The 22,629-nt window shown below is 57.1% G+C and overlaps 1 protein-coding gene across 4 annotated transcripts in view; it reads right to left on the bottom strand.

Moving 5' to 3' along the window:
- Positions 1 to 1,010: 1,010 nt before the first annotated feature.
- DNAJB6 (DnaJ heat shock protein family (Hsp40) member B6) overlaps positions 1,011 to 22,629 on the bottom strand; it is a 78,148-nt gene continuing 56,529 nt past the window's right edge. For 3 of the 4 annotated variants that reach the window (XM_034640142.1, XM_034640116.1, XM_034640121.1), the window contains 2 exons: positions 11,175 to 11,390; positions 3,197 to 4,544 (listed from right to left, as the gene is read on the bottom strand). In XM_034640142.1, the coding sequence (XP_034496033.1) occupies positions 4,462 to 4,544; positions 11,175 to 11,390 (299 nt within the window). In that variant the 3' untranslated portion in view covers positions 3,197 to 4,461. Of the gene's footprint in view, positions 3,104 to 3,196; positions 4,545 to 11,174; positions 11,391 to 22,629 lie in introns of those variants that run through there. The other variant, XM_034640125.1, reaches the window with a different exon arrangement.

Below are 22,629 nucleotides of genomic sequence, written 5' to 3'. Positions count from 1 at the left end.
CTGTCCTACAGGCACAAAGGCCCAGGCCAGCACCCAGAGTCACTCCGAGTCCTGGAATAACCCTTGTTAAATACACATGTCCTCATGGTCACCAGCATCATCATCCCTCTGGACAGATAAGGTGTGAGATTCAGAGTGTCCTGGGATGTGACTTCAATGGATGGAACACAAGAAAGATCTTAAAATGTGTAAGTTCATTAGGGGGTTGGAAAGAGAAAGCATTTGGCCGCCGTGCTGTCCTCGGAGGGAGCCAGAGCGCCAAGCGTTACCCGGAGCCCTAGGAAGGAAAGACGCATTTATCAGGATTCTTTGTACAAAGTGCACTTCACACACCCAGAGCGGACCCGGGAGAACTCATCGTTATAGCGTCCCCACCCAGAAAGCAGAGGGACAGCATGTCGGATATGTGGGATACAGCGTCTGAGGTTTGCTCCTCGCCCGGCTCTGTGGACTCTGGGAAACGTATGTGACCTCCTGGGGTCTGGATAAAGCCGGACATCCTTGGTGTCCCCAAACCTTAAGAAACGTGGCATCAGAGCCCACATGACCCCCAGGGGAGAAGTCTGCCCTCCCAGGCAGCTGCTGGACCCAGGCCTGCTGCCCTGGGATCAGGGGCAAGAATAGGGACATGGGGAGGTGGCACTTCCAGGGGCAGGCAGGGGGCTGGAGGGCCCCCCTCCACTCCCATCTGGGCTCCATCAGGCTGAGAAGAGACGTCCCCAAACCAGGCTGTTGGCCAGGAAAAAGCTCAGGATCTCTGTAAGGCCAGCCGCATCCCTCTAGACCCAGACGGCTGACTGCTACCCCACCCATCAAACTCACTCTCAGGAACAGGGAAGATTCATTGTCTTGTGTCATCCGGGGCCACCCTGTGTCACCGTGTAATGGCTAGTCGGTCAGAGAAACAATAATTTTCATGCCATAAAAACTGAATTCCGTTTGTTCACTAAGAACGAATGCTGTTGATCAAGCGAAACCTATAAAACCCCAGAGACAAANCCGTGTAATGGCTAGTCGGTCAGAGAAACAATAATTTTCATGCCATAAAAACTGAATTCCGTTTGTTCACTAGGAACGAATGCTGTTGATCAAGCGAAACCTATAAAACCCCAGAGACAGAAGGCAAAGAATGAAGGCTGATGCGCTGGCTGCTGACAGGCCATGGCTAGCCCGTCCGGCAGCCAGGGTGAGCGCAGGCGAGGTGGGGGCCAGGCGTCGGGGGCCGGGTCTAGAGCCTGAGCAGACGAAGGCAGCATGGGTGTCTCCAGGAACACAGCTCGTCCCTCCTGACACGGCCACTGTCCGGCGTCCGGGAGGGGGACCCGCTGCTGCCTCGGTGGCCCTGGCACAGTCCCAGGCAGGCCTGGGGCAGACGTGGTTGCAGGATGACTCCTTGACTGGGACACGAAGCTGGAGCCGTTTGCGGATGAACATCGATGGCGTGAGGATCCCTCGGAGACGCCGTAGGTCAGAGGCAGTGACGAGCCAGACGGCCCTCCGCTAAGGGCACATCCCGCGTCGGGCCGTGGCGAAGCCTGGACCCATGACAAGGAGACGAAGGCATCAGCCTTAGCGCCCATGCCACGCCGAGGCTCTGAGCGCCTTCCCCCCGGGGCGTCTTCGGCGGGCACAGCACTGGGAGGAGGCTCCTGGCCGCCCCAGCCCCCAACATTCAGCTGAGAACCATGTGGACCACGACACACGTGGATGGGACGAGGACGGGAACATGGAGGGCCCTAGCCGGCACCCGAGCTGCAGGCAAGAGTGAGTAGGACAGCTGGGGTGACCTTCTGTGCCGGTCAGCGAGCAGGTCTGTAGGAGCCGGACGGACGCGGAGCGAGCAGATCCAAACCACAGAGGCCTGGGAAGGGGCCCTGAGCGCAGCGTTGCCGCAGGGCCCGGACGGCTCGTCCTGCTGCCCTGCTGGGAGCCCAGCATCGGCGGCTCCTTGGAGGACCATCTGAGCCCAGCCTCATGGTCACCCTGGCACCATGGGAGCCAGGCAAGGGGCGCGGGGGGCAGGCGGCCCTCGAAACAGTGAGCAGACAGGTTCTGTGCCTGAGCCTCCACTGTGCTCGGCGGGAAGAGGCCAAGTCAGGAGCCCTGGGGGTGGGCTTATTAAAGTCAGGAACCCCCTTTCCTAGATGGTACCGTGTCACGTTCCTGGTTCTGCTGCTACCCTACCGCGCCGGGGATGGGTGCAGCCACACAGGACCCCTGGGTGCTGTCTGTACAATTTCCCGTGAATGTGTAAGGATTTCAAAATAAATGTGTGGAAGTACTTGTTCAAAGTGAGATCTGCGGCCCTTAATCCTCCAAACACTGGGGCTGGGGGGGGCGGGGGGCAGATGGCCCTGGGGTGTGTGGGGCGGTTCCCCACAGGAGGACACCTCCCAACCCAGTCCCACAAGCTCTGTCCTCAGATGGGCCCCCTCAGGGTGAGGATGCTGCCCTCCACCACCCCTGATGCGTGCCCAGCACCCAAGAGGCCCCTCCAGGGGTCACCAGGCCCTTCGACAGCCACCTGCTGAGACCCAGCCGCGGCACAGCACCCCACGTTCTGAGGCAGCGGGGCAGACGCCCCAGGAGCAGGGGTGTGAGCTCCCACGCTCCTTCGCACAAGCCGAGGGACCTCGGTGCACCATCCGTAGCCGGGGCCGGGCCTGAGCGCAAAGTGGCGAGGAGACGCAGGTCCTACCCCCCAACCTGGGGAGCAGGCGCCTACACTGCTCCCCGGGCCCGTGGGGCATCCATTCACTGAGGGAAGCGCGAGGGGGAGCAGACTGTGGGTGTGGACATGGGCTGCCTGTCCGCAGGGCCACGTGAGGACCAGGGGCCCTGGAGCCGGACGGAAGCTGGCTCCAGGCGTGGCTGGAAGACACCAGCCCACAGAGCGTGGCCCTTGTCATGCTGCACCCATGGCCTGGACAGGCAGAACAGTGCGTGTTCCCCATGTCCTCCGCTGTGCCCCTCCCGGCCAGCCAGGCCGCCGGGCTCACGCGAGGTCAGCTCAGTGGGAGTGTTGTCCCTCACACGACACCTCACTCATCGTCTCGTCCTTCCGAATCCAGCCTCCTGCCCCAAAGAGCGCTGGGCCTCATAACTGAAATGACAGACAGGAACAGTCTTTACTCTTAATTACTGACAGCAGGGTGACGTGCAAATATCAATAATGATGTCACGTGAGCAGAGCACGCTGCGTTTACATTTTATTTACGTAGGTAGCGCTGAAAATACATGACGCCTTCATGGGTGCATTTCCCACAGTGAGCAGTCAACCCCAGTCCACACCACCTCCCCGCAAAGCCAAACAAAGCCAGCTTCCACATAAGTCGTCTCAAAATCACAAAGGCTGCCTCATTTTTGGCTCTCATGCCCATGACACGGCCACAGATGCAAGCCACTGGCGCCCTTCGACCCCATCCAAGCCCCGCCCAGGGCCCTCACTGCCAAGCGACATGAGCATGCCCTCATGTTGAGGGGGCCCGGCCCAGGCAGGGCGCGTGCGGGGAAGGTGAAGGCAGCGCAGGATCGAGTCAGTAAAACAGAGGGTGAAGGAGCAGCTGGCGTGCAGAGGCGTAAGCACAGGAAACCGCGCAGAATCTTGCCAGGAAAAAACATGATGTTTGCAAAGGAGTCAATGTTTACAAACTGAGACACTTCGTTCGGCCTCCTTGTTCCTATCTGTGTGTGTGTGTGCGTGCGCGCATGAATACCTCATCTCTTCCTCCCCAGCATGACCCAAACTTAGAGTCAGAGATGGCACCGACCCAACAAAATTCTGTAGGATCCTGTGTATGTGCTAAGAAGAACTAAAGGGTCCAAGCAAAGAAAGATGGGATTTTGCAAAAATGAAACAATATTTGCAGTCCAGTTCAGGCTAGAGATTAAAACTACGGTAAGTATAAGGAATGACTTTATATCTAAAGTGACTCACCCCCGGAGCCCCCATGGACGTGGCCAGTCTGCAGAGCCAGTCTAGCCCCCCCCAGCCTGAAGGACGACCACCCTGGCGGCTGTGACCCGATGCACAACAGCACTCGGTCACCCTGCCCTCAACTACATGTCAGCTCCCAGAAATCTACGGCCATGAGGAAGGAAAGTCATTCCGCGAACACACACTCGTTACCTGCCTGCACCTGTCACACCTCTAAAGCTCTAAGTATCTCAGGAGTCGGTGTCGGGGTTGAAGGGCTGGAAAGAAGGCGCTGGGCCCCGAACCACTCCAGAGGAGACGCTACCGCATTTAGTGCTGGGAGAAGCGAGGACCGTCCCGGCAGGCTCCGCGCCTGTGCCACCGCCACCCACGACCGTCACTCCCGTCTCCTGCCGTCCCTACGCTGCCTGAGGCGTCATCCGCGTCCCGTGCTGAGCAGGCGTGGTCCTGGGACAGTGGCGAAGCGGGCGGCGCTACCTAGCACGGGCGCACTAGCGCGGAGCCAGCCGGGGCGGCGGGTCCGTCTAGTGGTCGCCCTTGGCCGACTTCTTCTTCTTGGACTCCTCCCTCCGTTTCTGCTTCTTCCTCTTGCCGCCTTCTTTGAGCCCTAAGGAAACACGGCTCGTGAGACACTGCGCAGAACAGCGGCTGCTTCCCCGCTAAGGCAAGCATGTCTCCAAATACTCCCCCCGCGCTGGGAAAAACAAAACGAAAGACAAGACAAGACAGGAAAGTCAGGCGTCTCGGCTTCTCTCCAGGCCGCGCCTGAGGCTCAACGAGACGGCCAGCTGGGTCGTCACAGGCACACTAGGCCTCCCACACGGTTCCACGGGCGCCACGGCCTGCAGGGGCCGAGCCTCAGCCCGCGCTCCCCGCCGCTCACCCTCCACAGCCCCCCCCACGCCTCCGAGAGACCCTGCGGGGGGCCCCCCCCCGCAACCCCCCGGGCAGGGCTGACTCCGCCCCGGGGACGGGCTCCCGGCAGCCCCGGCCAGACCAGAGTCCCGGCCGCAGGGGCGAGCCCTGCCGAGGGGTGGGCTCGTTTCCACGGGCTCTGGGAGGCTCATTCCCATTCCTCATCTAAGGATGAGAACCTTTCATTGTCCCTTTGCCATGGGCTTAACGTGTGCTTGGCCGAAGGCGAAGGAGAGACAGGTGAACGCACACCGCCTCACCCTCGGAAGAGCCCGGCTTCGGCTCTGCAGAAACAACCGGTCCACACGGTGCGGTGGAGGCACGGCACAGACGAGCCGGCAGGCGGGCGGGACGCGGGTCTCAGGTAAGCACGCAACAGCGCCCGACTGCACAGGACGAGGGGCGGAACCAGCCCGGTCACTGTGGGGCTGGGCCTGGACACACTCGGGCCCCCGAACCTGCCCAAGACCATGTGAGCGCATCGGGATCTGAAAGGACACGGCCCCTTTGTGAGCACCCTCCCCCTGGGGTGGGACTCAGACGTGGCTGTCAGCACACGCCAGGGGGCCACGACGCTTGTCCTTCTGCAGAACCACAATCCCAGGCACGCGGTACCGTCAGTTACATGGGGGCCGACAGCCAACGCACAAGGAGCCCCGGACACCTGCCCCGGGCTTGGCTCATGGCCTCACCACCTGCTGCCAGGGGACGCCTACGAGGACGGGCTGCTCACCCCGTGACAGCACTGAAGGAGCCCGCACGCCGCACCTCAGTAACACCAGGCCTCACGCAAGTGACGCAAGAGGCCCTCCACGCCCCGGTCCTTCACCACCTTCCCTGCAGCCCATGCACCCGAGGTTCCACGCAACCTGCATGTCTCACCTGGGGGCTATTACACCTGCCAGACGCTAAGTCACCCAGGGCCGTGTGTGTAGGAAAGCTGGGAGGGAGAAGATGGAGGGCTAACACACTCGGCAGGGCAAGGGGGAGGGAAGGCAGAGGGCTCACCCACAGCCGCGCCCGGAGGCAAATCTAGGGAATGGGCCCAAACAGCCAAGTTCGAGGGGGCAAGGGAGGGATAGCAGCCTCTGAGGCATCAAAGAGGGAACGAGAGCTAGTCTGGGGACTCGTCAGTGGGTCCATTACTGGACGTGGTTACACACGGGAGGTACAAAGAGGTGACACCAAGATGGCCCCATTTGGTCCCAGGTGGGTCTTCTGTGGAGAAACCTCCACAGGGAATCGTTCCCATCATGGGCTCCCGGGCTGGCCGTGAGTGGTGCAGACAGCGGCCAGCGGCTTTGAAGGGACACACGGGGAGTGGGGTTCAGAGGCCTCAAGTGTGATTGTCAGAGGCTCACCCAACTGTGGGGCCCTGGCTTCAGACTCACTGTGGGCATCATTTCTTAGAGGGGAGGATGGCCTCCTCTCCCCCAAGATAAGATAACCCAAGAAGAAAAAGAAAAACCCGCTAACCTACCACCGAGGGACAGATCTTTCCTATCCCTGGGGCTCGGGACGCCGGTCAGAGCAAGGTCAGAGAAGTCCCATCCCCCCTCTATGCTCCCTGCGCCGCCCAGGCACGCTCTACCGAGCTGTCGACCGAGGCCGAGGGAGCAAGAGGCCCCAGGGGTACACGGGGGCCATGGGGCCGGCTGCTGTGGCCCCTGACCCTCTGCCACCTCCACCAGAGCATGGAGGCCTGACCGCCCTGGGCCCCACTCCAGTCATGGCCCAGAAGGGACCCTGAAGCCCCAGGGCACAAGCCGGGCAGAGCTGGGCTCCCTGCGGCCACCGCTGCTGCAGCCCCTCCCCCAGAGAGCACCTGCTGTCGCAGCGCAGGGGTGGGGTGTCGCCGCCTCAAAGTCCTTATTAACATGACACTTCTGCCACAGTGTTTTAAGATGACAACAGAAAAATAACTCGGGACAAACTAAAGGCATTTCAGCACAAATGACAAGATTCTGGGGGTGTGGAGCTGGTCCACCTGTGACCCAGCTGACACGTCCCAGCCAGCAGGTGCCCGTCCCATGCATCTGGGGCACATGGGGGACATCGCCCACCCCGAGGCCACAGATCCGGCCAACCACCCCTTCCGGTTGTTCCTTCGAAGACAGCTGCCAACGGCCAGCAGAGCCGAGGAGCCCGGGGCTCTCCTGCCACCACGGAGGCCAATTCCCAGAGCTGACCAAGAAAAGGAAGCTTAATTTACCCTGACAGCCAACTCCGTCTGTGGGAGCGCCAACAGCGAGGGAACCAAGGGCCTGGTGCTGGGAGAGGGCCCAGGGCAGAGGCCCTGCAGGGACCAGCCGCAGACGCCCGTCTGAAAGCACGGGGCCCCACTCCCAGGCCCCCCCACCCCACCCCAAGCCACACCTGTGGCACAAACCTCGAGGGGCGTCCAAACAAACCCAAATCCACCTGCTCCCCACCCAGCCAGGCGGCGGCAAAACAAGCTTTCACCACGCGCACTGCCCTCCCCCCAGGACAAAGCGGTAGTGTGGTTCTGGGGACAGGGACACCCTTTGGATAATAAGGATCTAAAACTGCAGGGATGGCAGGGCGGGGCCAGGACTCCAAAGAGCCCTGGGACTTAGCCGCGGATGCCCAGGTCGTACAGGTGAGGCGGGTGCGGCCGGGCTCCGCGAGGCAGTGGACACACAGGGCCCACTGTGAAACAGAATCACTGGGAGTTTCGTACAGCACCTGGGTTCCGGGACAAAGCACACAAGAGAAAGGGGCCTTCCCACCACCCAAAGTTCCTGCACGGCCGCTGCGTTCACGGACACCCCTCACCAGGACCATCAGGCGGGCTGTGGACGGGCCAGACTGCTAGCGCCAAGGATCCCTCACGGAAAGACACGTCGTAAAGCCCCAGTGAGCGTTCTCGGCAGAGAAGCGTGTTAGGTACATAAATTAGTATCATTAAAAAGACTGACTTCCAAAGCTGCCCAAAGCGGCCACCAGCGTGGGGCTCCAGGCAGCCGAGCCACGGGCGCCACGCCACGCTCTGCAAGGCCAAGCGCTCCACAGCAGGCCCGGCTCGCGCGCCACCTTCAAACCCCACGCACGGAAATAAGACAAAGTTACAGGATGGATTCTATTCTCTCATTCGTGGAGTTTTAGGTTGAGTAACTTTACTTTTCCCTCTGAGCAGCTCCATGTTTCTGACGCAACCACGGTCTGTGCGGGATCCACCGGGAAAAGCACGATCCCTTTCTCAGCCCTGGACGCTGACCATCTCCAGGTGACGTGCCGTGCGCAACCCCGACGTGTCTCTGTCCCCTAAAGCTCAGCAGGGCGGGCAGGACAGGAGGCCGGGAACGCAGAACGTGCACAAAACGGCCCCGCCAGCCCGTCAAGACCACGCCATCTGCCACCAACGTCTGCACGGCTGTGGCCATTCCTGCCTCCCGAGCACGGACACCGCCGTTCCCTGCGCTGCCCCCAGATCCTGAGGTCTCTCAGCTGTGCTGGCCGCATGGGAAGCCCACCCAGAAGCAACGAATTGTGTCCTGAGGAGCACAGCTCAGGGGAGAGGGGCCTTCAGCCCAGAATAATCACTGCCCGGAGCTGCCGAGCCGCCTCCCCACCGCACGGCCACTGGCAGCCTCCCAGCGGCCCCTCCGTCTAGCGGCTGCTCCGGCTTGGAGGCGCCCGGGGAACCAAGCTCCCTACTGTGTGCTTGTGCTTAAGAGGGATCACCCGGGGCTCGGAAACACGCACCGAGCCACCGCGTGGCACACACATGCTGTCCCGGCGGCATCCAGGTGTCCCGAGATGAGGGCTCTTGCCGAGCTCCCGGCAAGTCTGCCCGGAGAGGAGGCCCAGCCCTCCTTTGTTACTGGCTGGCACCCAGATCTGCACCATTGGACCAAGAGCTGCAAATGGTCTGTGCAGGGAAGCGAAGCATCCTGCCGGCAGAAAGGAGAGCCTGAGAGGTGACGGTCTTACTACCTGGACGGCATTCACCAGCTTTGTGTCCAACTTTGCCATTTTGTGCCACAGTTCGTCTCTCACTTAGTCTGCTGACTCTTCCTTTCAGGGTGCTTCGAAGGTCAACCAAAGTGTCTGGCATGAGCTCACTACACATCTATATGGAATTCATGCCTTTAATTTCTTTTTTTTTTTTTTAAGATTTTATTTATTTATTCGACAGAGATAGAGACAGCCAGCGAGAGAGGGAACACAAGCAGGGGGAGTGGGAGAGGAAGAAGCAGGCTCATAGCGGAGGAGCCTGACGTGGGGCTCGATCCCATAACGCCGGGATCACGCCCTGAGCCGAAGGCAGATGCTTAACCGCTGTGCCACCCAGGCGCCCCATGCCTTTAATTTCTGGTGACTTAACTCTGACACTCTTTTCAAGACTCCATTACTCCCTGTGACTTGACAGCATCAGAAACCCCCCTGGAAGGTGCTCCAGCCATCCCGACCCCAGCAGGGAGAGGCTTCGCTCCAGGAATACACGGCAAGCCTCCAAGTCTCTCCACAGCCCAGGAAAGGGGGCTGCACACAATGGAAGTCCATCCCCTGCCTCTTCTAAGACTTGTGCTGGGGTCAAAAACAGTGACTGGAGGGGACCTGATGGTGCAAAACTGACCAAACCATGAGGTTTCAGGGAGAAGAATGAAAAATCCCACTAATCCGATTCTGCAGCACGGCTAACTTACTCTGCACTCAGCAGGTGTAGTCTCTGGGGATCTAGAGCAAAGCAGCAGCTTCGCCTGGGAAGCACGGGTCTGGTTCCAAACTCAGGATATGCCCTTTGGGCCCGCTCTGCTGCTGACAGTCCCATGTCCCGGCCCGGGAGCCTGGCCGTCTGACGAGAACAACTCCACCAGGGAAGCCCATCTCTGCACCCCTTACTCTCGGGAACTAGGATATTCCAACCAGTACATAGGTTTACGGTGTCCTTCCAACCAGACAGACGTTCAAACGGTGATTTGTTCAAGCACACAGTCTACAACCCTGCCCCCTGCCACGACCCCTGACTACCACACTGCCCCCTGCCCAACGACCAGTCGGTGTCAGGAGCTATCAATCCCGGGAAAATGTCCACATGTCCATTCAAGGCAGAATGAGTTGCAGAATTCAATTGCCAATGCAATTGAAACGGCCCTTCCAATTCCCCCCCTTTTTCATTCAATTACACAGGAAAAGGCTAATGTCTCCCAACGGTCCATCTGTTTGTGTTAGCACCACTCCAGGCCCCAGCTGGCGGCCACGTCTACACAACCCCGTGTACACTCTCTGCTGTGGTTCGAAGCCCCAGGACACCCACGGCCAAGTGGGTGGCACATTCCTTCTGTCCTCCGCAAAACCCTACAAACACCCCCGGCTTTATCTGAGGAGGGCCAGAAGGAGCTGTGAGGGACCAAGTGCCCGACAGACCTCATCCTTCTAATGCCCGGCTGCGATGGCGTGCTCTGCTGAGACCCCCAGGACGAGCCTCGCACACACCTTGACGTCACCCTGACGCAGGGGACCGAGGATGATGTCTTCCTGTACCTCGTAGCACGCTGCGGTCACCGTGGCTGCTCCCCGTGGCGACAACCGAGACGGGCACAATTGCATCAAACTCATGAATAATTCAAACTCATCTGACACCGACCGGACTTCAGAACACAGGTCAAAGCTACAGCACAGCCATACTCTCAGAAACAACCCAGAACTTTCTATGGGGAATTCACTTCAAAGACCCATCTGGGCTCTATGAGAAACTACAAGCCAAGAAGCTGGAGGAAGGCAGAGCCAGGGCTCTAGAGAAAGGGGGTCGTGAACAGCCCGCGCGCCCAGCGGCAGGAGACGCTGCCAGCTCCACCCGGGAGGAAGGCAGCAACAAGCTGTCCAGGCGGGGTGCTCTCTTCTATTTTTAACCATGCACACGTGAAGGCACTGGGGCTAGGAAGCAAACGCAAAACACTCCATCACCGAGACCGCAAGGTGCCCACGGGTTCCGTGAGCGGCTCGGAGCGTGTATCCCATCCAAGCTGCAGGAGCTCAAGCATTAAGTGCAAAGTGACAAAATGGAACATTTACAGTAAAAGCAGCCCGTCATCCTCTGCCCGAGACAACACACTTCATACCGTCATGGAAGACTGGCACCCCGTTTTAATTGGGGGGACCTCACGGGAGGGGAGCCGAGAGCAAGGGGCCCCTCCCACCGCCACCATGCTCTGAGCAGCCTCTCATGTGCCCCCGCCCAGCCCCACCCCTCAGATCAGGACACAACAGCACAGGAGTGACTTCGGGCCTCTCTGGTCTCGGGAAGGAAGGGAGGCGTCCCCGCGGGGAAGCTCTGCATCGGTTTCCCTTTGCACACCTGCAGAGAGCACGGAGGGGTCCCAGGGGCTGGTGGTGGCCCGATGTCTGCCTGGCTCGTCCTCCTCTTCACACATGTGCTGAGGCTCGGGTTTGGGCAGGGAGGCCGGCCTGTGTGCCCTCGGTGAGTGACCGCTGGTGCTGGCGGGCTGGGAGGGCAGCGCGCTCTGGCCTCTCCGCCGGCACTCCTCCAGGAGAGCGTTCTCATCGGCCACACCTGCAAGCACAGGACGGGGCGGGCGTGAGCTCACACTGTTCCCCTCTCCACCCCGCACGCAGCCCGCTCCTGGGGGCCCCCACGCTTCTGCACCTGAGTCCAGCGCCTGCACTATCGGGGCCTGACCTTCACCTTGAGAGGGACGGGAGCAGACAGGCCCCGGGGCGCGGCTGCTCCTGTCCCGCCCCTTCACGCACACAGACGACTTCACGCGTTGTCAGGAAAGTACGCGTCCTACTGAAATCCGTCGGGGGCCACACTGCCCACGACAAATTCATCAAAATTGACCCAGCAGTTATCACCCTGCGAGGGAAAGCCTCCAGATGCAGCCTCCCATCCCATTCCCAGGCAGTCTGACTTCTAGCACCTATCCATCTAAGGTGAGGAGGGGTCGGCTGGCAGGGAGGTGGGGGCCTGATGGCCCATTTCCCTGCCCGCTCAGAGCCATGGCCCGGCCCACATGGGTCGTGTCACCCCAGAGACACATGCAACATGGGACAGTCCTCATTGCTCTCAAAATTGTGTGTCTACTGGTCAATTTTGCACATTAGGTAAACACTGGGAATAAAACGGGAAAACAAGTTCTGATCGTCACCTAAGGATGGCATATTTCACTCTTTGACAGCTCCTGATGACCAGGCGCACAGGTTAGAGAAAGGCAGTGTTTGAACTTCAGGAACGATGCTGTCACACCCATCTCAGGGAACGACGGACCACGATGGACCCAGGGGGCGTTCCCTGAGCCTCGTACCTACTCTGCCCCTTAGAGGGCAGTGGGAGCGACCGTCATCAGACACCCAGACAGCCAGTGCGTAAAACCCCAGCCCCAGGGAGGGAACCGAAAGGCCTCCTCCCTCAAAGCGTGACCTCCCGTTCCCACGGTCCTCGTCGCAGGAGCACGCGCTGTGGAGATATTCCTGAAACGCGGTGTCAGGACCGCCAGCTTTTACGACCACAGGTGTTGGTGCACCGCCCGCTCATACCAGGTGCCAGGCTCAGCGCCGGACGAGAGCGCCCACCCAGATGAGGCTGCAATGCGCCCAATCGCTTCTCACGGAGCAGCTTCTGAACCGCGAGGACCAGCCGCCACACTGCTGGAGTCACGGCCATGCCGGTGAGAGGCGGAGGACTCCACGGTCTCAGCACCCACACCACACACAGAAATCACCGCAGAAATAGGAAGTCTTGGGGCAGCCTGCGTCGTGCCGCTGGCATTTTATAAGTTTTTCAAGGTGAGTCTCTAGTTACTCAGGGAGCCTCTGAAATCCCCCGGAGCTCTGGACACACTGGCACCCAACACGTGTGCTCCGTGATCTCTGGCACTTGGACCCCCCAGCCCCGCAGGGAGGCCTGGTTAAGGGCCAGCGCCCAGTTCTCTCCCGGCCACCACGCACATGTCCCACCTGCTGGCCAAACGGAAATGCTAGCTTGGGGCTGTTTAACCAGGCCGACCTTCATGCTTGGAGGGAACGTTCGTCGGTCCCATGCATGAGGCCTGGACAGACTTTCCCATGAGGACTTCTGACCCACTCAAGGTGTCCCAGAATCAAATCCAATGACTGAGAGGACAGGGACGCCCCGGACCCAGCAGTCACATGGCTCTGGGGCAGGCGCCTCACCCAAGGACCACCCCGTGTCTGCAGCAGGAAGGCGGTCAGTGGGGCACCCAGGAGCAGGGCCAAGGTCGAGGCTGGGGGAGCACTCAGGGGGGCCTGTGGTCTGATATGTGGCATTGTGTTGTTTTTGGCAAATAAAACAGAAGTATCACTCCCAGATACATGGCATAGGCCCCATGGAGCTGGTGATAAAGAATCACCACTAGATGGTGACCTGACTTCAAAGCCTGCACTTGCAGTGGGAAGTGGAGAAGGGCAGGCAGCCAGGACCTCAGTGTCTGTGGGCGCCCTGGCTGCGAGCCGCACTCAGGGAGGGGCCTGTGGCCGTGGCACCTGAGCGCTGGCCAGTGGGGTGACTCTCGACACCACAACCAGCTCTGGGCCCTGGACGTCACAAAGGCACATGTTCAGCTTCTCTGCACCTTGTAAGGAGACGGGGAGCCTCTGAAGGCAAACGGGCCGCCCCTCCTGGCCCCACACCACCACACCTTGTAACCTACACTGGAACACTGGAGAAAATGTCAGCACGCGTTCAGAACGCAGTCAGTACCTCTCCGTGTGGGCTTGGCTCTGTGAGCGGCGGGCCCGGACGTGGCAGAGCGGGGACTGGGCATCAGGGCACGTTGGGGAGCTGCGCCCTTCCCAGCTTACTTACCGCACCTCAGGAACACTCAGATCCCAGTCTCCCCACCAGCCATTCCGGCACACGCCAGACAAAGAGGGGGCCTCTTCCCTGCCACCTCAAGCACCTGCAGCCACGGCCGCTGCAGACCACCCCCCACAGAAGAGCAGGGTGCTTATCTGCATGCAGACAGCTGACCTCGCTTCCATCGCTTACGGTGCAGGGGGGCCCACTGCTGCCGGACACAGGCCTCCACGAGTTGGAAGGCCACCGCAGGACCACACAGGCCACTGTCTGGGGAAGACGGACCAGGCCTGGGCCGTCCGGCCCGCCCCCAGTTCTCTCTGTACCAAAGCCCCCGACTCTCCCCAGGCCCAGGCCGGGCACACACACCGGCTTCCAGGGCCGCGTCGTGTTCGGGGTTTGCTGTGTGGTTAGAAACCAGACGTCTCTAAGATGTGAAGCTCGACGACATTCTGAGAATGCCTCAAATACGCAGAGACAGAAAACAGACACACGTGTGTTGAAGGTTTCCGTCCGCTGCACAGATTCTGGGCAGGGGCGCCGCGTCTCCCACGCCTCTCAGATCCGGACACACCCAGCGCATGGGAAGCCAGGGTATTTGGGGGGGGTGGAGAGGTCCCAGGCATGAGGCCCCCACCCAAGTGCCCGAGCCTGCCCACCAGCTCCGGCCAGAGGCTTGGCGCCTCTCTCCCCCGTCTCCCCGCACCTGACCTGGGCAAATCCTAGGGCCACTGCAGTTCAGTCCTCGAGCCCCACTGCACAGGCCCTGTATCGGGAATTCCGCGTGATCAGGGCAGGTGGCCAGGACTGAGCTGGGCTGCCAGGTCCACACAGCACTTTCTGAAATAGTGGCAGGACACACAGCTGAGCACCTACTGTCCCTCAAGTCACTCTCTTCCTGATCCACACAGTCGACCCTTATCGGGGACACAGTGACTTCTATGCTCCCCCAGGCCCATCACGCCACGCTGAGCTCCTGAGGTCCTCGGGTCTGGAGCAGGGACAATCATGTCACTGACCCCACGAAGTTCCCACAAACTTGAAGGTGTCTCACGTACCAGGAAAAATGATTTAGAGAAAGGAGATAAAGGACGAAAATGAGAAACAAAGATTACATCGTGGTCTTACCCCAAAATCTCCACTGCAAAATTTCTACAAGGGCTCACTCCACATGTACCCCTTCAAGCACTGAGCCCACTAGGTGTGCGGTATGCTGGCAGGGGTTGACAGGTTTATGAAACAGGAGGCCCCCACCCTCTCCCTGTTGGTGGCACGTACGCCCCAAGTTTGAGGAAGGGGATACAAGTGCTGGTGTTAAGAGTAACGAGGGTTACAATGGACTTGGAGCATTTGGAGACCCAGGGCAACACCATCCCTCCGCTGCAGAGCCCGCGAAACCCGCAGGGACTCTGGTCCTCACAGCGCGGCTCAGGCACGGGGAGGGAAGGAGAGGGAGGAGCGTCTGGAACGAGGGCTGCCCGCGCCCCGTGTCAGAATGGACGGTGTCACAAAGGGGAGGTCAACCGCTCATCAGGTCCCCATCGCTCCTGCCTCATGGGGACCAAATAGGGAGCTTCTGAGGGAGGGCTCCTGCCACAGGGTCGAACCGGCTCTACCGTACCTCACCTTCAAAGCAGCCCCGTTTACCTTCCGAAGCATCAAACACAGCACCCGCCGGCGAAACCTGGCGAGAGCACCCCCGCCTCCCACCCCGTCCTCAGAGCGTCTGTTCTGGCACCTCGGTTCCAGACAAAGCCCAGGGATGTGGCCGGGCTGGGTCCCTGATGCTCCCACTGCCAGGCCAGGGCCGCAGGCCACACGCCCGAGTCACCGCTGCGCGCCGGGGACGGCCGCGCGGCACGCCGCTGGGCAAGATCGCCTGCGAAGTAACTCGCCGTGCGACGTGGACAGGCACCTTCCTGAGTCCTCCGGATGCCCTGGCATGACTTACGAGTCCCTTCTCTCTTCTTACAGCCTTCCCTGAACGCTCCGTACGACTCCCTGAATTGCTAGACCCTTCCTCTTCTAGGGTGTCTGCCAGGGTTTCAACACTTTGAGTTTACCGGTTTGTACCGTCAGAAGGTAATACAATTACCTGGAAAACAGGAAGTCACACCCAGCTCTCCAGCCCACACAGAACTCACTATCTAGGTATCGTCTCTGCAAGCCTTTTTCCTATGTGTGAATTCACTAAACTTCACGCTGCTCACAAGAGTCCAAGCATCTTTGTCACTGGGGGAGCTAAATATACCAGAAACGGTCCTGCCCTGTAGCACCGAGTTATAAAATTTAAAAACAAAAACACGGCCTGCCGGTCTCCCCAGCCAAAGCTCACTGAAATCATCGAGAAGCTATGAGAGGAATGTCCAGCAGCTGCTCTGTGCACACAGCTGACCCATCCAATGCCTCCACTCCTTCCCCAAACGGAGTCCAGATACAGGGAGCGCAACGGCTTGATGATATGCAAATGAAAACAAACTCCTTAGATACAAACAGAATCACTTTTCCCAAATAAGTACAATCCAAGAAGCCCTGGTTGTGGCTGCATTTCCGTGGGGGTGCAGGCAAGGCGGGGGGCGGGGGGGGTTAATCCCATACTTACTCAAATCATGGATACCACAAACACAATGTGAGATTACACGAGCATCCAAAAATGCACCACTGGCCCATCAGAAAATTCATTCAAACCTCAAGGCCTGGTCTGTGCCAGGCGCTGGAGACCAGCGTGGGACACGGCTCCTGTTCTCACAGAGCTCAGTGGAGGAAACTAACAGAAGACGGTACCACGAGGAGGTCAGCAACACGGAGGCCCACCGGCAAGCGGGCAGTTCCCCCAAGGGGCACAAAAAGGGACATGGGAACAGCACAGGGAGCAGCATGGACCAGGACGTGCCTGGGACGTAGGGCAGAGTGGCCATAGAGAAGCATGGGACAGGAACAGGAAAACACAGGCACCACACAGACTCTAAAATGTGTCCTAAGTCGACAGGGTGCCTGAGCGGTTTTCAATAAGGGAACAACTCAATTCTAGCCAGCAGAAGGTGGACACATGACACAGGGACAACGTGCAAGCCGGACTGGGAAGGCAGACGGGCACGCCTGTTCATGGAGGGAGGCAAGGACTAGTTCGCCAAGTAACTGGACACAGTGAAAGCACACCATGGCCAATTACATGAAGGGAAACGACGTCACGGTGGGGCCCGGGCCCTGGCAGGGAGGGGCTGTAGTGCTGGGAACCCGAGTACGTGGAACCCGGATCTGGGGTGAAGGCCAGGGAGAACACGGAGGAAATTCCTGCCTGGGCCGCTCTGCACATCAGACACGGAGTGCACATGAACCACGTGGGGGGCCACGACAAAGTAGCCTACGAGGAAGCTGGGCCCTGAACCCCAGTGCTGCTGGCTTCCCCACCAGGACTTCAGCTGAAAACCAAGGACAGAGCTCCTTCACCCGGGCCCCAGGGCGCTGCACGCCTCCATGGTGTGGCCACCATATGCCACCTCTCCCTCAGCCAGGCCTGGCCGACTGCGCATCTCCCGTGGCTGGCAGGCAGGGGTGGGTCCTCGACGGGCCTCTGTTAAGACCTCAAAGGCTTGTGCGTGGCGTAGGCCTAATGGTGTTACCGACAGTGCAGCCGGGCAACCTCCTGATAAACACGTGGTTGCGGCCAAGGCTCAGGACACTTCGTGAAGCGGAAGGGCCTCCCGGCGAAACCACACACGGCACAGCCATCCGGAACGAACCGTGTGGACGGGCTAGGGGGCCCGGGCTGGATTCCGCTTACCCCGCAGTGCCCGCAGCCCCGGCGGAAAGTGTTAGAGTGGCAGGGAAGCCAAGGGCGCCTGGAACACGGGGTCATCAGCTGGGATTCTCCTATCACCATACCCTGTGGCGCCCGGTTGGTTTGAGAAAGATCCTAACCCAGAACCGAAGCCGAACCAGCTAGCGCTTCATTTCCTTGTCTGTGGCTTATCTACCTGGGTCCATCTGACATCACTGTCTCCCTCCCTGGAGCTGGCACCGTCTTGCGACCAGGGGTCACGTCTGGAGCCCTGGCCGCACGAGGCTGCGACCACCTGCCTACAGCCCAAAGGCAGGAGAGGACGGAGGATGACTCAAAGAAAATGGTGCGAAAGGTGGAAGGTCCCCCGCGCACAGCCCCGCGGCCCTCTTGAGGTCCCTGCAGCGATCCTGGCGGAGGTCCCGGGGCCACAGGGCCCTATCCCCGCTGCAGCAGGGCCTCGAGAGGACAGGACCCGTGTGGGCGTGGGGAGAGAGGAGGAAAATGCCACCTGAACTCTGAATGGAGCCCTCGTGCCCCACGTGGGCTGCCGGGCCTGCATGTCTGCCCCACGTCCTCAGTAACCGCAGCTCTGAAGCAGGACTTCATGGAGACGGAGGACCGCTGACATTATTAACAGTAACTAAAATGAATCTTGAAAAGCCACATCATAAAGCACAATAAACAATCTATTTCCGTAGGTTCAGATACTCATCTGATTTTTCTAGTTTCTTCTCAGTTACTCCATCTTCTGTGAAATATTGCCATCTGTTAAATCTTTCAAAAACCTATTTTAGATGAAGCCAGGTCTGTGCCAAGAACTCCTGCAGTCGTCTGCATCAGGACGACGCACTGCGAGCAGACCTGGGGACTGCACTCCCCCCACCAAGGGAAAAGGCACACAGCGCCAGCGCGCTCCTTCCACGCAGCCTCGCGGGGCCCGGGAGCCCAAGCTCAGCTCCCGTGTGCACGCAACAGTGAGCACCACTCACGCACAACACTCCTATGAAATTCTCTCCAGAAGGAAACGTAAAGCAGAACTAGGGGACATACTGATTTTAAAACTCGGTGACCCAGAGAATCGTGAACGTATGTTAGAACCTTTCTTACAGCTCACAGGACGCGGAAGGCACTTCTCCCAAGTCAAAGTCGGCCCCAGACCACACTGCTCAGAGAGCTGAGCGCTTCGATCCCCGCTTCTGACCCTCGTGTGGCCAGTGGGAAGAAAGCTGGTCGATGGAGCGCTAGTGAGTTAAGGTTATTTTCTCTCTAAAAATCTGTAACAAATTTATTCACTGTAGGAGAATGCTCATGAGCGATTTAAAAAAAAAAAATCCAAAGGCAAATTAAGAATTACATCACATTTCAGTGGGGAAAGGACAGAATAGCCATTCATATGAGAAAATAAAAACTAGACTCCATACTTCACTCAAAAATTCTAGATGGATTAGTATTTCAAACATTTTTAGAAGGTAAATAAACAAGGACAGAAATAACTAAACTGAGAGGAAAAACACAAAGTCCACAGAATCAACTAGGTAAAAACCTGCAGTTTCTGAACACTTCATCCCAAACAGGTGTTTCATATTTTATAGGTCATGATTTGAATGGAAATAAAAACACAACAGACTTAAAAATCATCAGAAATGAAGGATGTTTCATACATTAAACTCAGAAGTAATTTTAAAAACTCCAATTTGTGAACAAAAGGCTGTAAATATTCAGCAGAGCAACTAACAAAGAAAATGGAAAAACGATGAAAATCAGGTATCCGTTAATAGGAAAGTACTAAAAGCTAGTCTTTCCAGAATGAACAGATGTGAGGAAAGAGAAGGAACTCTCACCACAGACTGACCGATGCCTCCTAGGCCTCGACAGGACGGCCATTCCTCGACGGGGAACACAAGTTGCTCAACCACAAGGAGAAAACGTAAACAACCAGGAACAGCAGAAAATCTGAAGATATCAGTAATTGGAAAACGTGCCAAGAGCAGAGGACTTCGCAGGCAAGGCGCCTCTCCTCGTAAGGACAGAAAGCACAGAAGGTGTCCAGTGAAACAAAGACCAGGACCGGACCTCCCACACACCCGGGAGCCCTAGAGGACTTCAAGTCAGAGAATCCAGCATTACCACCCAGCTTTCTCATTTAACAGGAAGAAAAAGCTGCAGCCAAGCACATAATCCCACAAAAATCAACTACTAAAACCAGACTACTGAGAACAAGAGGAAAAACCCCTACTCTCAGTATTAACCATTAGGTAAGAAAAAATGGGGGGGGGGTAGGAGAAAACTAGTAGGGCTTTCTAAGCTATACTAATCCATCTAGATACTTATAAAAACAAGAGTAAGCCAAGGGGCGCCTGCATGGCTCAGTCGGTTGAGCATCTGACTCTTGGTTTCGGCTCAGGTCTTGATCTCAGGACCTCAGCCCTGTGGTGGGCTCCACACTGGGCGTAGAGCCAGCTTCAGACTCTCTCCTCGAAGGTGCCTGGGGGGCTTAGTCGGTGAAGTGTCTGCCCTCGGCTCAGGCCATGACCTCAGGGTCCTGTGATCGAACCCCGCGTTGGGCTCCTGCTCAGCGGGGAGTCTGCTTCTCCCCCTGCGTGCTTTTCCCTTTTCCCTGTTCGTGCTCTCTCGCTCTCTCGTGCGCTCTCTCTCCCTCCTCCTCTGCCCTTCCCCCACGTCTAAAAAATAAAGTAAGATGAAAAGAGAATAAGCCAAAAAGCACAGTGAAGGGACCAGATAAAAAGGCAATAGAAAACCTTACTTTCTCACTCAGGTATACACAACAGCCAGTTAGTAAGGAAATCAGATAGGGGTGGGGACCCGGAGCTGACCGTGCCTTTCATTTCGAAGTATATGGAGCACCCAAGATAGGTCTGAATACAAGCTGTGCCTTCTGGCAACCACTACAAACCGACACTGGGTGATCCTGGCATAAAATAGGACCAAAAGAACGAAAGAAGAGAGGAGTCCCAAAACAGCTGTTTGTCTAACAGAAATGTGTAAGAGGAACATGGAAAGACATCTGGGAGAAAGTCAGATGTTTTCAGCACAGATATTCCACGTAAATTAAAGAAGCAAAGAGACAAATACCTGTGTAAGTACAAGAGAAAGGGAGAAAACTTGGTTGTGGAAGATGTAGCATATTAAAACAAAGGTCGAAACAACGCCAGCTTTTTGAGATATTAAGACGACCACAGAATAAGTCCAATGAACAGATGACACTGCAAAGGGCCACCCCCTCCACAGAACAGGCAAAGGACTAAGACCCCACCGTGACAGGAACCTATGGAATCCCAGAACCGGGAGAAACACAGGTTATGCTCCACCCAATTCATTAACCAAAGAAATGTCCAGTTTAGAAATCACCGACAGTCTTTACAAGTTATGTGAGGAATCCACTGTTGACGGGAAAGTATTCTTTGTGGAAAGTGATGTCTGTCAAATTTCATGCACACGCTGCAACCCAACTATTCAACTTCTAGGAACCTAATTTAACGGAACTACTCCTGCAAGAACAGACTGGGGGTAAAAGCTGCAAACCACCCCCACTGGGGTGCACAAGATAATCAGGCCAAGGCCACAATGGGCGCAAAGGGCGAGCGAGCACACAGCACACACTGGGCCAGCCGGGCACTCTGGAACCAACTGGGAATCTAATCCCTGCTGGACAGATGACTGGCAACAACTCGCAGGGCTCTGTGGGAACGCTTCCTCACGCCTTCTAAACAGTCCTTCATGCTTTCCCAACGCCCTTGAACACATTATCACAGCTCAACGCACTCTGCATGGACCCTTCCAATGGTCCACGGACGAGGGAAACAAGGAGAGATGGTGGGCGGGACACGCGGAGCCCACCCTTCCCTCTCTGCCAGCTCTGGATTTGATGTTAGTGCTCCGGCACCCTATCGAGCAACCCCAAAGTCTCAGATAAGAGGTAATCTGCTCACATAAATGGTGCTGGGAACATTGGACAGCTACATGCAGAAGAATGGAACTTGACCACTCTCTCACACCCATACACAAAGATAAACTCCAAATGGACGAAAGACCTCAATGTGAGACAGGAATCCATCAAAATCCTAGAGGAGAACACAGGCAGCAACCTCTACGACATCGGCCAGAGCAACCTTTTCCATGACACATCTCCACAGGCAAGAGAAACAAAAGATAAAATGAACTGGTGGGACTTCCATCAAGATAAAAAGCTTCTGCACAGCTAAGGAAACAGTCAAAAAAACTAAGAGGCACCCCACAGAATGGGAGAATATAATTGCAAATGACGCTACAGATAAAAGACTAGAATCCAAGATCTACAAAGAACTTCTCAAACTCAATACATGAGAAACAAACAAATCATAAAATGGGCAGAAGATATGAACAGACACTTTTCCAATGGATGACATACAAATGGCTAACAGACACATGAAAAAATGTTCAAAATCATTAGCCATCAGGGAAATTCAAATCAAAACCACACTGAGATACCACCTTACGCCAGTTAGAATGGCAAAGATAGACAAGGCAAGAAACAACAATTGTTGGAGAGGATGTGGAGAAAGGGGATCCCTCCTACATTGTTGGTGGGAATGCAAGTTGGTACAGCCACTCTGGAAAACAGTGTGGAGGTCCCTTAAAAAGTTAAAAATTGAACTACCCTATGACCCAGCCATTGCACTACTGGGTGTTTACCCCAAAGATACAGACGTAGTAAAGAGAAGGGCCATATGCACCCCAATGTTCATAGCTGCATTGTCCACAATAGCCAAATCATGGAAGGAGCCGAGATGCCCTTCAACAGATGACTGGATTAAGAAGCTGTGGTCCATATATACAATGGAATATTACTCAGCTATCAGAAAGAACGAATTCTCAACATTTGCTGCAACATGGACGGCACTGGAGGAGATAATGCTAAGTGAAATAAGTCAAGCAGAGAAAGGCAATTATCATATGATTTCTCTCATCTATGGAACATAAGAACTAGGAAGATCGGTAGGGGAAGAGGGATAAAGAAAGGGGGGGGTAATCAGAAGGGGGAATGAACCATGAGAGACTATGGACTCTGAGAAACTGAGGGCTTCAGAGGGGAGGGGGGCGGAGGAATGGGATAGGCTGGTGATGGGTAGTAAGGAGGGCACGTATTGCATGGTGCACTGGGTGTTATACGCAACTAATGAATCATCGAACTTT

Source organism: Ailuropoda melanoleuca, chromosome 1 (assembly GCF_002007445.2).
Source record: "Ailuropoda melanoleuca isolate Jingjing chromosome 1, ASM200744v2, whole genome shotgun sequence".
Classification (NCBI taxonomy): domain Eukaryota; kingdom Metazoa; phylum Chordata; class Mammalia; order Carnivora; family Ursidae; genus Ailuropoda; species Ailuropoda melanoleuca.
The sequence above is the reverse complement of the archived record's forward strand: the minus strand, read 5'-3'. Positions and strand labels throughout refer to the sequence as shown.